Raw genomic sequence first — 13,496 nt, 5'->3', positions numbered from 1 at the left:
TTTTTATATTCCATTTTAACATCGTTATTGATACCTTAACAACTAGATGGGAAGGCAATATAGTATGATTATCTCAGGTAATTGTCTAAATGCTTGAAAATTTACCTTTTCTCCACTTATACATATATTTTACAAATATTTTTGATACTTTCGTTTGTAACTTATTTTTGATACTTTCGTTTGTGACTTTTTTTGATATTTTCATTTGAAATTTTTCTGTTAGTTCAATGAATTTTTGTTTAGGATATTTATATTTTTAAGCATTTAGATCTCGAATTCAACCATGTAGAAAATTGTTCATATGGAAATACACAAGAATATTCAACTCATACAACTAGATTCTATTCCTTCACTAGGATATTTTTTTAATACTCAGGTAATTTGTACTGAAATACATCAAAATGAATATGACAAAGAAGTAACGAAAAATTATGGGTTTCACAAAACTGACTCACCAATTCGTTGAGTTTAGTTTAAAACTATCGCTTGGATCCAAAAGTATACAGAAACTAAACGATCATAACAAAAAATTTTGTGAAATCCACAAATAAAATATGAAGTTTACATTGTAGAAATTGTCATTTCATTATTTAAGGGAAATATTAGAGCTACATATGGAGAATTGCTATTAACTAGTCGACAAGTACAAATTAGTAATAAAGGATGTTATCTGATTTTTATGTTTGTAATGTTTTATGTTGATTTGGCAAAATGAAGAATCTGGGGTGAATTTTTTGTAATAAGTATTCTTCATAAATTGACATCGTTCAATTTTTAATCTTTATAAATAATTGACCAAAAAACTCTTGAATCAGAGAATTTGTTGAATATTAACTTTTGTAATTTAATTTATGTACTCATCAACTAATTTAATGAAATGTAGTGATTGTTTGACGCTAACTTTTTTCAGAAAAAGTGGTCTATTTGACAATTAAGATTTATTTATAGCCTGCTACAAGTCGTTGAGATTGAGAAAGTAATTAAGAGTATTTGAAAGAAACAACAACAAAAAGATACTGAGGAAATCATAGGTGATGAAAAAAACAACATTGATATTTCAACGATTTCACATGATTTTGTTCTATTTATTGAAAGGATTCGATTTTTTAAATGCACTTATTCAACACCAAGATGTCGTGTAGACGTTTTGTTATTCTAACGTTAACATTTTTCATTATTACTATTGAACAATATATTATCTTAGATTCCTATTAATTAATGTAGAACAACAAAACTACCACAAACATTTTGTATTTAGGAAGAAAAATATTCTTATTGTGGATACATCTAATGTTCATAGATTCCCGTTCAGAAAGTTGGAACGTGACGAAAGTGTTCGTTTAGCACCTCAAAAAATTTTTCATCTGTCCGTTAGGTAGAAATATTGAATTTTCTAGAAGCTTTCGATAAAGACCTGCAGTATTGCTAGAGGTAAGACAATTGCTTTTGAGTTTAGAATATTTGTTTTGATGTTAATCTTACAGAAAAATCAATCATCCATAAATTGCTTAGCAAATAATTATGCTACAAAAAGTTTTTTCTTTTCGTATATCGAGTGGATTGTAGACTTTTTCTCTCGGCAGATAAAGATTCCCTTTGAAAATGATTAAATAGCACCTACAGGAATCCGAAGGCCAAATAAGTGAGAAAATTTAATTGCTCTGCAATTTTTGGACATTCCATTAAGAAAAATATGAATTTGATCTTTGAAGCTTAGTTTATGAAAACGAGAAACAAAGAAGAGACAAAAAAGTAGTATAAGAATATAAACATACTGGACATATATTAATATGGATATTCCATAACCATATTTCAATGTTACTTGGAAATCACAGTGATTATGTGTTATCTAACACAAACTATATTTATTAACTGGTCGATTTATTATTATAATACATTAACTAATTATCAATACCATAAGTACCTAAAACTAATAGTGATGTAAAAGTTTTTAATTTCGAATTTGGTCTATACTGTTATAATGCTTTAATATCCAGTTCAACCAGTGGTTACCTCATTGATTTTACTATTATGCATTGTTAACTATAATTATTGGAATGTCAAAGAAATTCTTGGTTTTAGTATGTTTTTTTAGGAAATCTGAAAAATATTTTTTTGTATATTTCTTTTAATAATTTCATTCATTGGCATCGTTTCTTTATTTAATCATAGTGTTAGTATTTTGCACTAAATCTTAGCTTCAGATTTTCCGAGTCATCTTGGAGCATATTTACCGTTGAATATTAATAATTAACCACTGGTTGACCATAATCACATGGTTTAAAAAAATTGAAGAACCAGCTTCTCTCGAAATGGAGAAAGTATGGAAGTTTTATTGCAACAGGAAAAGAGTACACCATTCAAAATTCAGAATTTTTTTCTGACGATCTCGACTCAAACTCTGAGAATTTAAAATATGGAAAGAGGGCGAAAAAAGAAATTCATTACATTTCCAGCTTAACATCCTTCCAAAGGGTTTCCAAATAGGACTGATACAATTTCAAAATGTAATTCGTGTTCAGTATAGGTTATAACATTTAACCATGGAAAGATACACGCTTCAACAATAACGTTTAGAAATTGTCACTGATTTTGATAATTGAAAATTTCTAAACGTTCTTGAAGCATGTATCTTTACATGATCAACTGACATAACCTACTGATGACAGGTGACATAAGAAATGTCATAAAAATGAAACACAGTGTTGCCATTTTGAATTGTATCATTCCTATTGGAAAACCCACACTTTGAAGTAAATAGTTAATATTATGGAATATATCAAGTCGCTATTATTTTTGTTTTGTTTGAAAACCCTCAACATCACATCTTTCCAGAAAAATTCAGTAGAAAATCAGTAAAATCTGTTGTAAATTTGTTCTTCAAAATGAATACGAATATATCAAAATTGTTTCCGATACTGAGATTTTCGAAAGATCCTCTACGTGATGGCCTTTTTCAATCCAATTCCATCATTGATTATTACCCGTACAAGAAATACACAAAATACCTACTACAAAGGGACAAAGAGTAGAACTGAGGTTTTTTCAAAAGTCAACTGGTTTTTACTGAAATTTCGTTCACAGTTTCTCTACTGTCTGTCCAGTGCAGTACGTACAACAGAGAACATTCCAATATAGCTTAATCGACCTAAGCCCCCTGCGATGATAAATCCTTGATGGCCTGCAGTATGCGCTTCACGTGGCCAACCTTGGTCACGCCAAGTTCTTTCAGATCCCTCCTGGCCAAAGAGAGCAGCTCTCTGCCTCTGATGTCGTTCTTGATGAAACTGTCTATGTACTCCGACAGTTGGAGGGTTTCCAGCCATGTGGCTACTTCTTGGGTGCCCCAGGTGTGTGCAACTTCCCTTGCAGGCTTCGAATGCGACGGGTGGCCCTTCGCTTTGAATTTCAACCAGAACAGACCTTTCTTCTTGTGCTCTGACTGTGGAAACCGCAGTAAGTATTAGTGTTTGATTAATCAGTAAGGGAAAAAAAATTGAAGATTTAAGGATAAGATGACGTGAAGTCTACAGCTTTAGAACACCTACCTTCATTTCGTCAAGAAATTCTTGGAATTGGGAAAAAATAGTCTGCTCCAGTTGGCCATACTACTCACAATAAAAATCTCGGGAATCTAACTATTTTTGATTTAAATATCAGTTGCTCAAGTGTTTTCTATTGAGCTATAATTTATAGGTTATTTTCAAATATAACGTTTCATTTCCGTATTCTACTTTAGAATGAACTTGCCATGAATCTCTGGCTCCTTGAATATAAAGGTTTATAAGGTGGCATATGCAACATCCCTATCTGAATACTCCAGCTATGGGCGGGTCTTAGCAGAATTAAGAATAAGATTTTTATGGTTCCGATTAAGTGATAAACATGATATTTGGCACGAGGCTTTAAATTTGTGGGAAATTAAACAACTTCCACAAGAAAAATAAATCCCGAAAGTTAAATTTTAGAATTGAATGAAATTGGAATAAAAACGAGGAAGCAGTTGAGCCACGCCTCTATGTGAGCTTTCTTCGAGCGATGCGATTGGTAGGTGATAAAAACGCTCAGAATCCCCATATAAAAAGACGATTTACAGAGAGGAATTGTGTACTCCTCTCTGAAACTTCGTTTTGGCGTTATCAAGGCAAAAGCTTCATCGATCGGTTCGAAGACAAGCGCTCAAAAAAAAAAAAAAAAATAGGATACTTTGGGACAAACAGATAATAATGAATGGTGAGATACGAGGAAAATTTTTCCCTTCATTGTTAGATTCTCAGTCACAATATCCTTAAATAAGGACATCATGACTCAGAATTTTCGAGAATTGGTCGAAAGAAACTAGAGGAAGCAAAAATTTAAGGAGTGGAGATACTTGCTGGATAAAACTTTAATTTAATTCTACTCACACTATCCTCCTGAAGCGGCTGCAGGTAAACCAAACTCCCCTGGTGTTTATGGTCCATCATCATGCATTTCCTCAACTCCAGCTCCGTGTTGGCCAAACTGACGCTCAACTTGCTCTCCATATCCTCCTTCAGCTTGAGCTTATCGCTCCTATCGTGCAGAAGACAACAACTATCCTCGTACAGCTGCTTGACCGCGTTTACCAACTCCGTAAACTTCAGCCTCAAGGTCGGTCCTTCTAGAAGCTTCCCGTTAGGGTGGATGTTTTCCAGACAAGCGTCCACGTTGGTAGCCAGCGAGTACAGGTCCGCCTCCAGGGGATGGCTGATGGCCAGTAGCTTGATCCACTTGGTCAACGTGGTGGCGCATTCGATGAAGATGATGAGCAGCTGGTGCTCGTCTTCGGAGAAGGAAACGTCGGGTTCCGGCGGCGATACCGGCTTCTCCTGGAAGGTGACAGTGTGTCTCTTCTCCTGCTGAACGGGCACGGCACCGCTGAAGGAATGCTGTCTGTTCTTCTCGACGTCAACGCCGAGGTAGGACTTCTCTTGACTGGGCATGCTTTGACGCGTTAAGCTGCTCCTGGACTTGTCGTGCGATATCGAAGACCTGGGGGTTTTACCCTGGGCGGCGATGCTCTGTCTCTGTTTCTCCCCCCACAACCTCAGGGAGTTCTCCAAACTCCTGTTTCTGCAAAGCATCTGCATCCTGTTCTTGTGGATTATGCGGACGACTCCTGGTGGTTGGACCCAAGCTTCTCCGTCTACTTGGATGGGGATTGCATCGTCGCCTGTTAAATGTTATTGATGAAGAAGTGATGTGATGAGATGTTGTAAAGACTCACCCAGTATGTTTATCTGGACGCTGTGACACTGAGCGATTCTGTGTCGTTGCAGATTGATCAGTCTGGAGGCTGCCATCTGAACGGAGCCGAAGACGGCAACGACTTCGAGTATCTTGTCGTCGAAAGAAGGCGCCAAGAATATGTCGTCTTCTTTGGTTCCGCCCCAAAAATTGATGCCGCCCATGAAGCTGCAACGAATAAATCAACGGTTGTTAAACTTGTTGAAAAATCTCTTCGACTTTTCGCTTACCTTGGAATGTTCAAGATAACTATCCCCTGGAGACTAGGAAGAGGTATTCTTTGCCCATCACACTCTATCTGTATTCTTTGGTCCAAATTTTTGTACGTCTTCTGTAAGAACTGTTTACTTCCCAACACGCCGTACCACATGTAATTCTTGGCCCTCGATCTGCATTTTTCCGGGTGTTCCTCCCTCTTGTGGTGGAAATCTAGCGAAATTTTGGCGTCGATACCAATGCCGAAATAATTGTTCATCACAGCTTTTTCATAGTAACCGTCTTTGAAGGAGTCGTCAGGGTCTATGAGAGGACTCACTGCCGCACACAGGGTGTCAGCGTTAGCCAACAGGCATTTACTGATGAAACCACCGGCCGCATTAGTGATGTCTATGGAACAAAACAAGAACATCCATTACAAAACCTCTCAAAAGACCCCAATTGGATTCAATTCTCTTTATTTTTCGACAAATCTGCATTATTAGCGTTTTTTAAGTCTAAGAGGTGTAAAATCCCATGATTAATGAACTATTTGTTTAGTCCAGTCATTTTGGTGCGAAGAAGCTGGAAAGCTTTGAAAGTTGGCGATTTTATAGATTTCAACTTTGCCATTTTTCAAGATGATGGTTTAAAGGGTAAGGATACGATGTGGGGAAGTTGAAATTTGGAAAGCATCAAAATCTACGAAATCACCAATTTTCAAAAGTTTCCAGGTGAAAGTACCAAATGACTGGAGTAGTTTGCCAAACAACCTTACATTTGAAAATTCACTTTGATTCATTTCTTTATTTGGTCACCACAAAGCCAAAAAATCCTCGAGTGTTCTGAGTGGACCAAGGGCTTCAATTCTTTCTCCCTAGAATGATCAAAGAATCTCTATACTACCTAACTTACTGGGCCACGTAGGCAGCGTCACCATCGGGTTGATGATGGGCATCCTCCTGTTCTGCTTCTCCTCCCTCTTCGGCAGCTCCTGGAACTTCGTCGTTGCAGCAGCGGCAGCGGCTAGTAGGGCAGCGTCCGTAGGATTCAGCATGCTGCAACAAGAGATTCTTCTGGTGGCCGCCGGAGATCTCGTCATAAAGTTCTCGTTGTCGATTCCCAGGAGGTTGGAGTTGGAGCTGGCGTTACTTGTCAGATCGCTCGTGGACAGCTTCTCTATCGTGGCCTGCAGACTTTTGAGCTCCCTCTCCTCTTCCTCCTCGCATTCGGTAACTTCGATTTCTACCCTTAGTTTTTCGAGTCTTTCGTTTCGGATGACGTCGCTCAGGATTGGAGAGGGGGGTTCTACTATAACGTTTATTTGTGGAAATTTGCCTGTGGAGAGGGGACTCGCTATACTATTCTACACAATCAAGGCAGGTCCGAGCATATTCGAGCAGTTTCAATTTGACCAAGGTTGAGAGAGTTAAGTTGAATCTTTTTTTTATATTGAATTTACTATTTCTCGGTGTTATCTAGCTTTTCACTGTTACCAAGAATTAATTCGCCAGTGATGAAAATAGCTGAAGGCTTTTCATAGGTTTATACCATCTCCGGATTTATTTTGTTAACACTATGCACTTACTTATCATTTTTATGAATTTTTTTTTACAGCGGAGTACTGTATTGTTAGTTTTTTTTGTTTGAAATTTATGTAGGATCCAGTTATTGTTTCCTGTAAATAATTGAGATGGTCTTGGATGCTTGGAGACCTATTAGTTTCTTCAAGTGTCGAGGGCATGATAGTTTCAATGAATTTACAGGGAACGAATTGTTATTGTACATATAATGTAAAAAGGATGTGTAATTCTTCGAGGTGTCGAAGATATGTAATGGAGTTGTAAATCTTGAAGAGATTCACTGGGGGGTTGGGAAAGTTCGAGAACAAGACGGTTGTACGAGATGTGTTAGATCTGTGTATCAGGTACTAGTCCTTCGAGAATATTCGATTTCCAGGAATCCGCGAAGATCTTTGTGGACTAGGGGATGGTACTTTCCCTAAGGGTGTGGTCAAGCCGGAAGGAGGGAAGGATATTCAGAGGAGACGAAGTAAGTTCGAGTCGAGAGGCAGTTCAAGGCAAGTCTAAGACGAGTCAAGTTCGGTCGGTCAACTTGAGACGTAAGACGAAAAGACGGTTCGCGGACTAGATTAAGACGAGTCGCGAACGAGTTAGAGACCAGACGACCGAAAATTAGAAGTACGACGAAGACGTGATAAACGAAGACGTTTCGAGTAATCAACAAACCAGTTAAAGACGAAATTCAGTACCGCAGTGAGAAACTTGTAATTAAGACGTAATTAGGATCTTCTCAATACTGAGTTTGTACTGTATAAGTGTGGCTTTGTAAATAGATGTAAATAATTGAAAAGAGTTAAATTATTACAAATCCAACAAAGTCACGGAGGAAAAGACGAAAGGCCAGGTAATCGAATCATACCTCTAGACGATCGATTAACCAAGCCTACATTTATTCATAACAATTTTTAAGATTTTACACAAGACGGCACTACGTGCCACACTAGCAATAAATCGCATTTTGCAAGAAAACTTTCCTAGTCATGTTTTTTCTCGAAGAGGTGATTACAGCTGGCCATCGAAATCTTGTGATTTAGAGTTTTTCTTTGACACCACGTGAAAAATAAGGCCTGAGACCTCAAAGATGATATATCAAAAAATGAACTCTCTTATTGCAAAACCCTTCATGAATTCGTTTTTTGGCCAAATTGAACAAATGTATTCTTATACACTACACGTGCACCTCTGTAAAGCCTAACATACCTTCCATCTCCAAGCTACTCTTCTCGACCTCCAAGGCTATCAGAGTCTTATTCGACAAATTCGACAGCTCCTTCTCCATCTTGTTCAAACTCCCGTGCGAACTTTTCGGTGTTCTCGCCTCTGTCTCTTCGTTCAGCATGTTCTGCCTATTTTCTTTGGCACCTTCACTTTTCCGCCTGCCGGTCTTGGCCCTCTTGAAAGACTTCCTGTCGATGTCGTTGCCCTCGTTGAACCTCGCCAAGCTGCAGTACTTCTTCGGCTCGGGGTAGGTCATGAAGGCCCTGTTCTCGAAACCGAACTGGACGGTTTCTTCGTCCTCCGGTTTCGGCTTGGAGGATTTTTTGTGACGTTCTAAGGAGTCTCTCTTGATGCTTCGACGTCTTTCGAGGGCGAACAGGGAAGTGTCGTCTGTGGCGGTGTTTTCCATGCTTTCTTGTTCGTAGCCGTACATCACTTCGCCCAGCATCGAGCTTATGTCGTCCATGATGGATTCGCAGAGGAGAGGATCTGGAAATAATGGCTTTAGTTTTTGGAAGAGATGCAGAGAATGGAATGATTATGTTGGTAGAGCGGGCTATGAAAGACTTAGCACGAGATCGAAAACCCACTGGAAGGAGAGACGTAGGAAGACCAAGAAAAAGGTGGCTGGAGAGCTGGGTATCCACCTCGGTAGAGGCACCGTGAAGAAGAACAGGTTACGACCTAAATAAAAGAGGAAGAAGAAGAAGAAGTTTTTGGACCTTGCCGCTGTCGGATTAGGTTTAGTTTGGAAACGATTATCTATAATTAAAAGTGTTTCATTACTGCTATAAGTTTAATCTTTTGTTCTACTTCATGCTTAACAATTCCCAAAAAGAACCCCTATCCAGTCTATCCTATGGTAGACATTTTCTAGTTAGTAAACGTCTATGGGAATGTTGGCTATCACTTCGTGAATTGGCTTGTCCAAAAGTGTGCCTTTTAGGCCCGCAAGTTTTGGACTTTTTTGCACATTACCTATGTATTCAGTTGTTTCCATGTTTAATTTGTGGATTCTGCTTAGAGGCCCTTAGAATACAAAAGGTACTAATACATACAGTACCCAGTCACAAAATAACTTTCTTTTTGCTTTCTCTCTGGAAGCATCTATCATTTCTGAGCTCCCATTGATTCAGTGTTCTTTTGCAAGACTTCAGAAGGGTTTAGGTGTTGCAAGTCCCCCCATGATTTTATTTATACAAGTTCATCGACTTGGTCAGTGTCTTAAAAACCTTTAAGCTCTGGTAGGTATTAGTTAACAGATGTGTTTTGGCAATACCATGAGTTTAATAGCAGAGCACAGTAGTATTGATGACAATGTTGGCCCTTATTACACTTGCCAGAAGGAGAGCACAAACTCCTTTCATTGGCCCTGAACATTTAAGTGGCAAAGAGTTTCAGGAAAAGAAAAAGTCTGACGGAATCTTCCCGGTTTGGATCATTCCCAATAGTGCTTTCGAAATGATGACATTGCAAGACCTAAGAAGTATCTGGATCTTAGCTAGTATATGCTCCATCTTCTCACCGGATTCCTTACATTGCCACCCCATGAGAATAAGTCTAGCTGAATTAACGAGTGCAGATTCTGTGTGGAGGAGGATCACCAGGTGAAGGAATGCCCTGCCATTGCTAGCCAATGGGAAAAATGCTTTGAACAAGGGACTTGTAACAGTGAGGAAGTAACCTTGAAGCCATCCCAGATACTGGAGTTCCTTATAACCCTTGAACTGGAGGGCCAACTGTAGATTACGATGACTATTGTCGAGAACATCTCTGATAAAGGGCACAATAGAGCATAAGGTCGCTGTGCAATTAAATCCCTTTAAATCTCCCCTTATTTACTTTTTCCTACGAGGTTATCATAAATCCACTCCTTTGAAGGACACACGAATATTATTTTTGAATGAATGATCCAAATTGTAATGAATATAATTTTTTCTTGGGACATCTTATATCATGGAAAAACTTACCTGAATTTGGAAAAGTATCGGTTTCTGGGGAATCTATATGCCCGATATGGCCGTTCAAATCCTCCCCGTCACTGTCTTTCCTCGGACAGAAGGATTTCTGGTCCAGAATCTCCGACGTGATGCTGGCTTCTTCGTTGGAAATCGTGGACATCAAGCTGCTGTCCTCCTGGTTCTTCTCGCTCTCCTTCTCCGATTTCTGCACTTCCACCTTGGGCAGGCTGGGCCTCTTCTCCGTTGGTTTCGGCGGTTCAGAGTTCCTCCTTTGATGCTGCATCTCCTCCATGGATTTCAGAGAGGAACACGCCTCCGTGAGTATGGTTTCCGTCATGGCGCAGCTCTCCAGTCTAGAAAGATTCAGTGGTTTGAACGAGGTGTTTCTTCGAATCGAATTGCTCGAAAAAATATCTGTATAACTCTGGAATACTCACGCAGCTTTGATCTGACTGGCTCTTCTGCTATCAGCGAAATCTGGTGGTACTGGCAGCGTGTAAACATCAGTGTCTGTTAAGGTAGAGTCTCTCCTCAACTCTGGCATAGGAGATAAGCTTGCTAGTCTAGCTGTCACGATGGAACTTGTTGGTGAGGGACAAGAACTGAGATCGGAACTAGATCCGGATTCGAAATTCGACTTCACCTATAAACGGAGAAATCTATTGTTTCTTCTGGAAATATGTACAGACAAAAAGTTGGAAGACTGTGGAAATTGGCACAGAACGTTGAATGACAATATTGTGAGCTTCCAACCAAGAATGAATGTGTCGATTCCTACCTGCAGTTGGTCCATCCTAATGTCTTGCTTGTCGAAGTCATCGCTGGAAGAATGTTTCATCCGTTTGGACGCCTGATCGCTGACCACCTTCTCCGTAGACTCCACCAAGTGTCGTATGGCTCTTTTCAAGCTGTTGGCTCGAATGAGTAAGGCATCTTTCTCTCTTTCGACAAACCTGGAAGTCCGTCTGTGTTTCCTGAAGTTGGTATTGCTGAGGTCCTTCTCTGATTTCTCTGTTCTCGCCTTATCGAAGGATATCTCGCTGTCGGTGTCATCCTTGGATTTATTTTCTTCAGATACTGAAAAATACTATTGGTTGAATTCTTCGTGAAGGACAAGGTCCATATTGGAATAAAATTTTGATCGATATTCTGAATGAAAGTGTGTTTCATTTTCCTTTATCCTTTGTCCAAGAATTTTTGGTGTCAGGGAAGAAGTTACAATGAGAAGAAAATATAAAAGAATAAAAGGAAGAACAGAAAGAGACAAATTGAAATTAAAAGGGATGATAAATGAACAACTTACCTCCTGATGTGAAATCTATCTGCCCGCAGGTGAGATTCTGCAACAGCAAGACCAGCTTCTGCTGCAGAGCCTCGCATTTCAGACCCAAACCTTCATCCCCTTTGGTCAACGGACTGTCGTTCACCTGTCCAATAAAATTTCTGACGGTTTCGCACAACCTCTTCGCCGAGTTGACGATGACCGTCGTCTCGTCCGACTGCAGGATGTTCTGGATGTAGATCAGCAGGTTCTCCTCGTACTGGGTGATCTGGCTGTGGAGCTGTTCTTCCAGCTGTCCGGGGATGAGAGACAGCTTGGGCATCGCTATGGTGCGCTCGTAGGCCAGGATGCTCCAGCGGTCCAGCATCTTCGTACTCGCCTGCTCGTAGCGTTCCAGAAGCTGGGGGAGATGGGCGTCGTCGTCGCAGGAAGAGCCCCAGCCAAGCACCCTGGCCAGGTCATTTCCTGTGCCTAGTGGGAGGACGGCCACTTGGCATTGATTCTGGAAAAAAAGAACAACTAAAGTCTTTTATGGATTGGGGTTTTTATATCAAGTTGAGAACTCCAGGTCTTGTCAGTTTTTCACCTGTCGTATTTGAAGGATTCTGGACATCGAGAATCCTTCAGGTGTCTGTAAAAGAACCTTTTCCATAGCACTTTGAATAGGTTATCCAAAAGAAGAAGAAAATACTGAATGGAAATTTTAACTCACGTGCATGCCTAGTTTATCGATTTCAGAGAGCACCCAGCCTACAGAGCCGTCACCGCTACAAACTAAAATCCGGAATGGATCGAAAGGTCTAAAAAGAGTCAGGCCCAATCGTGGTCCTGTTGATATGAGATCAAACACTTGTGCGGGGTTCAGGAGCTGCTTGAATCTTCGGAGGAATTTCACGCCCTGGTTATCACCTGAAAAATAAAAAAATTAAATTTTTAATATTCACATAGAGCCATCACAGTGAAATATTTAAGAAACTTATCTGAACCTTCAAGAAAAAGTTCCTTCATGGAGAGTTTATAGGATTTTCTCAATCGATATGATAATGACGATCACGAAAATGCTTACAGTTGGGAAATTAGTCCATCATTTCAGATTTTATTCGTTGTAAACTGAAATTTTCAAGAAAACAATCGATACTATTCTGTAGGCTGCTTCTCTCTTGGACGCGAAATGAGCACTTGAAATCTCATCGTGTTTTAGATCAGGGCTTGGCCTCCAAAAAACGTTTTTATTTAATGGGTCTGTGGCGAATATTTTCGGAGTATAACGATTTTTGTATGGAGATTAAATTTTTTCTGTTTTTTTTTTTTTAACTGTTAGGTCTACGAGAAATCGGTGAACGGTGTTGGGATGAACGATCCCTAGTGAGCCGAATTTGGAACTCACTCGAAAACTGAAGATTCTACCAATGATCTCGGGATGAAAAACCGCAAATCAAATTTCGCTTCAAAAACTCATCAAAAAGTATATTCTCTAATAATGTTATAAAAAATCTCATCCTGTAAAGGTTTTTTCTTTAGAGCTATAGAACTTTGAATTGCAATAAAACAACGATAGATTATTCGATTAACATGAATTTTATTTATCCGCAAGATAATCTTGTGGCATTACATTTTAAATATGATTTCTGGCATATGACCGCCACGGCTGGCTCGGATGTAGTTCAATCTGGACGTCCAATTTTCGATCACTTTTTCCAACATTTGTGGCCGTATATCGGCAATAACACGGTGAATGTTGTCTTCCAAATGGTCAAGGGTTTGTGGCTTATCCGCATAGACCAATGGCTTTAAATAGCCCCACAGAAAGTAGTCTAGCAGTGTTAAATCACAAGATCTTGGAGGCCAATTCACAGGTCCAAAACGTGAAATTAGGCGGTCACCAAACGTGTCTTTCAATAAATCGATTGTGGCACGAGCTGTGTGACATGTTGCGGCGTCTTGTTGAAACCACAGCTCCTGGACATCATGGTTGTTCAATTCAGGAAT

The 13,496-nt window shown here is 39.5% G+C and overlaps 1 protein-coding gene across 6 annotated transcripts in view; it reads right to left on the bottom strand.

The window, feature by feature from the left end:
* Positions 1–1,554: 1,554 nt before the first annotated feature.
* LOC123678788 (diacylglycerol kinase eta) overlaps positions 1,555–13,496 on the bottom strand; it is an 85,859-nt gene continuing 73,917 nt past the window's right edge. For 4 of the 6 annotated variants that reach the window (XM_045616010.1, XM_045616005.1, XM_045616007.1 and 1 more), the window contains 11 exons: positions 12,220–12,416; positions 11,529–12,009; positions 11,004–11,302; positions 10,663–10,868; positions 10,235–10,578; positions 8,247–8,753; positions 6,370–6,801; positions 5,499–5,874; positions 5,249–5,436; positions 4,407–5,194; positions 1,555–3,442 (listed from right to left, as the gene is read on the bottom strand). In XM_045616010.1, the coding sequence (XP_045471966.1) occupies positions 3,149–3,442; positions 4,407–5,194; positions 5,249–5,436; positions 5,499–5,874; positions 6,370–6,801; positions 8,247–8,753; positions 10,235–10,578; positions 10,663–10,868; positions 11,004–11,302; positions 11,529–12,009; positions 12,220–12,416 (4,112 nt within the window). In that variant the 3' untranslated portion in view covers positions 1,555–3,148. The remainder of the gene's footprint in view (positions 3,443–4,406; positions 5,195–5,248; positions 5,437–5,498; positions 5,875–6,369; positions 6,802–8,246; positions 8,754–10,234; positions 10,579–10,662; positions 10,869–11,003; positions 11,303–11,528; positions 12,010–12,219; positions 12,417–13,496) is intronic. The other 2 variants (XM_045616006.1, XM_045616008.1) reach the window with 1 other exon arrangement.

Source organism: Harmonia axyridis, chromosome 4, assembly GCF_914767665.1.
Source record: "Harmonia axyridis chromosome 4, icHarAxyr1.1, whole genome shotgun sequence".
Classification (NCBI taxonomy): Eukaryota; Metazoa; Arthropoda; class Insecta; order Coleoptera; family Coccinellidae; genus Harmonia; species Harmonia axyridis.
The sequence above is the reverse complement of the archived record's forward strand: the minus strand, read 5'-3'. Positions and strand labels throughout refer to the sequence as shown.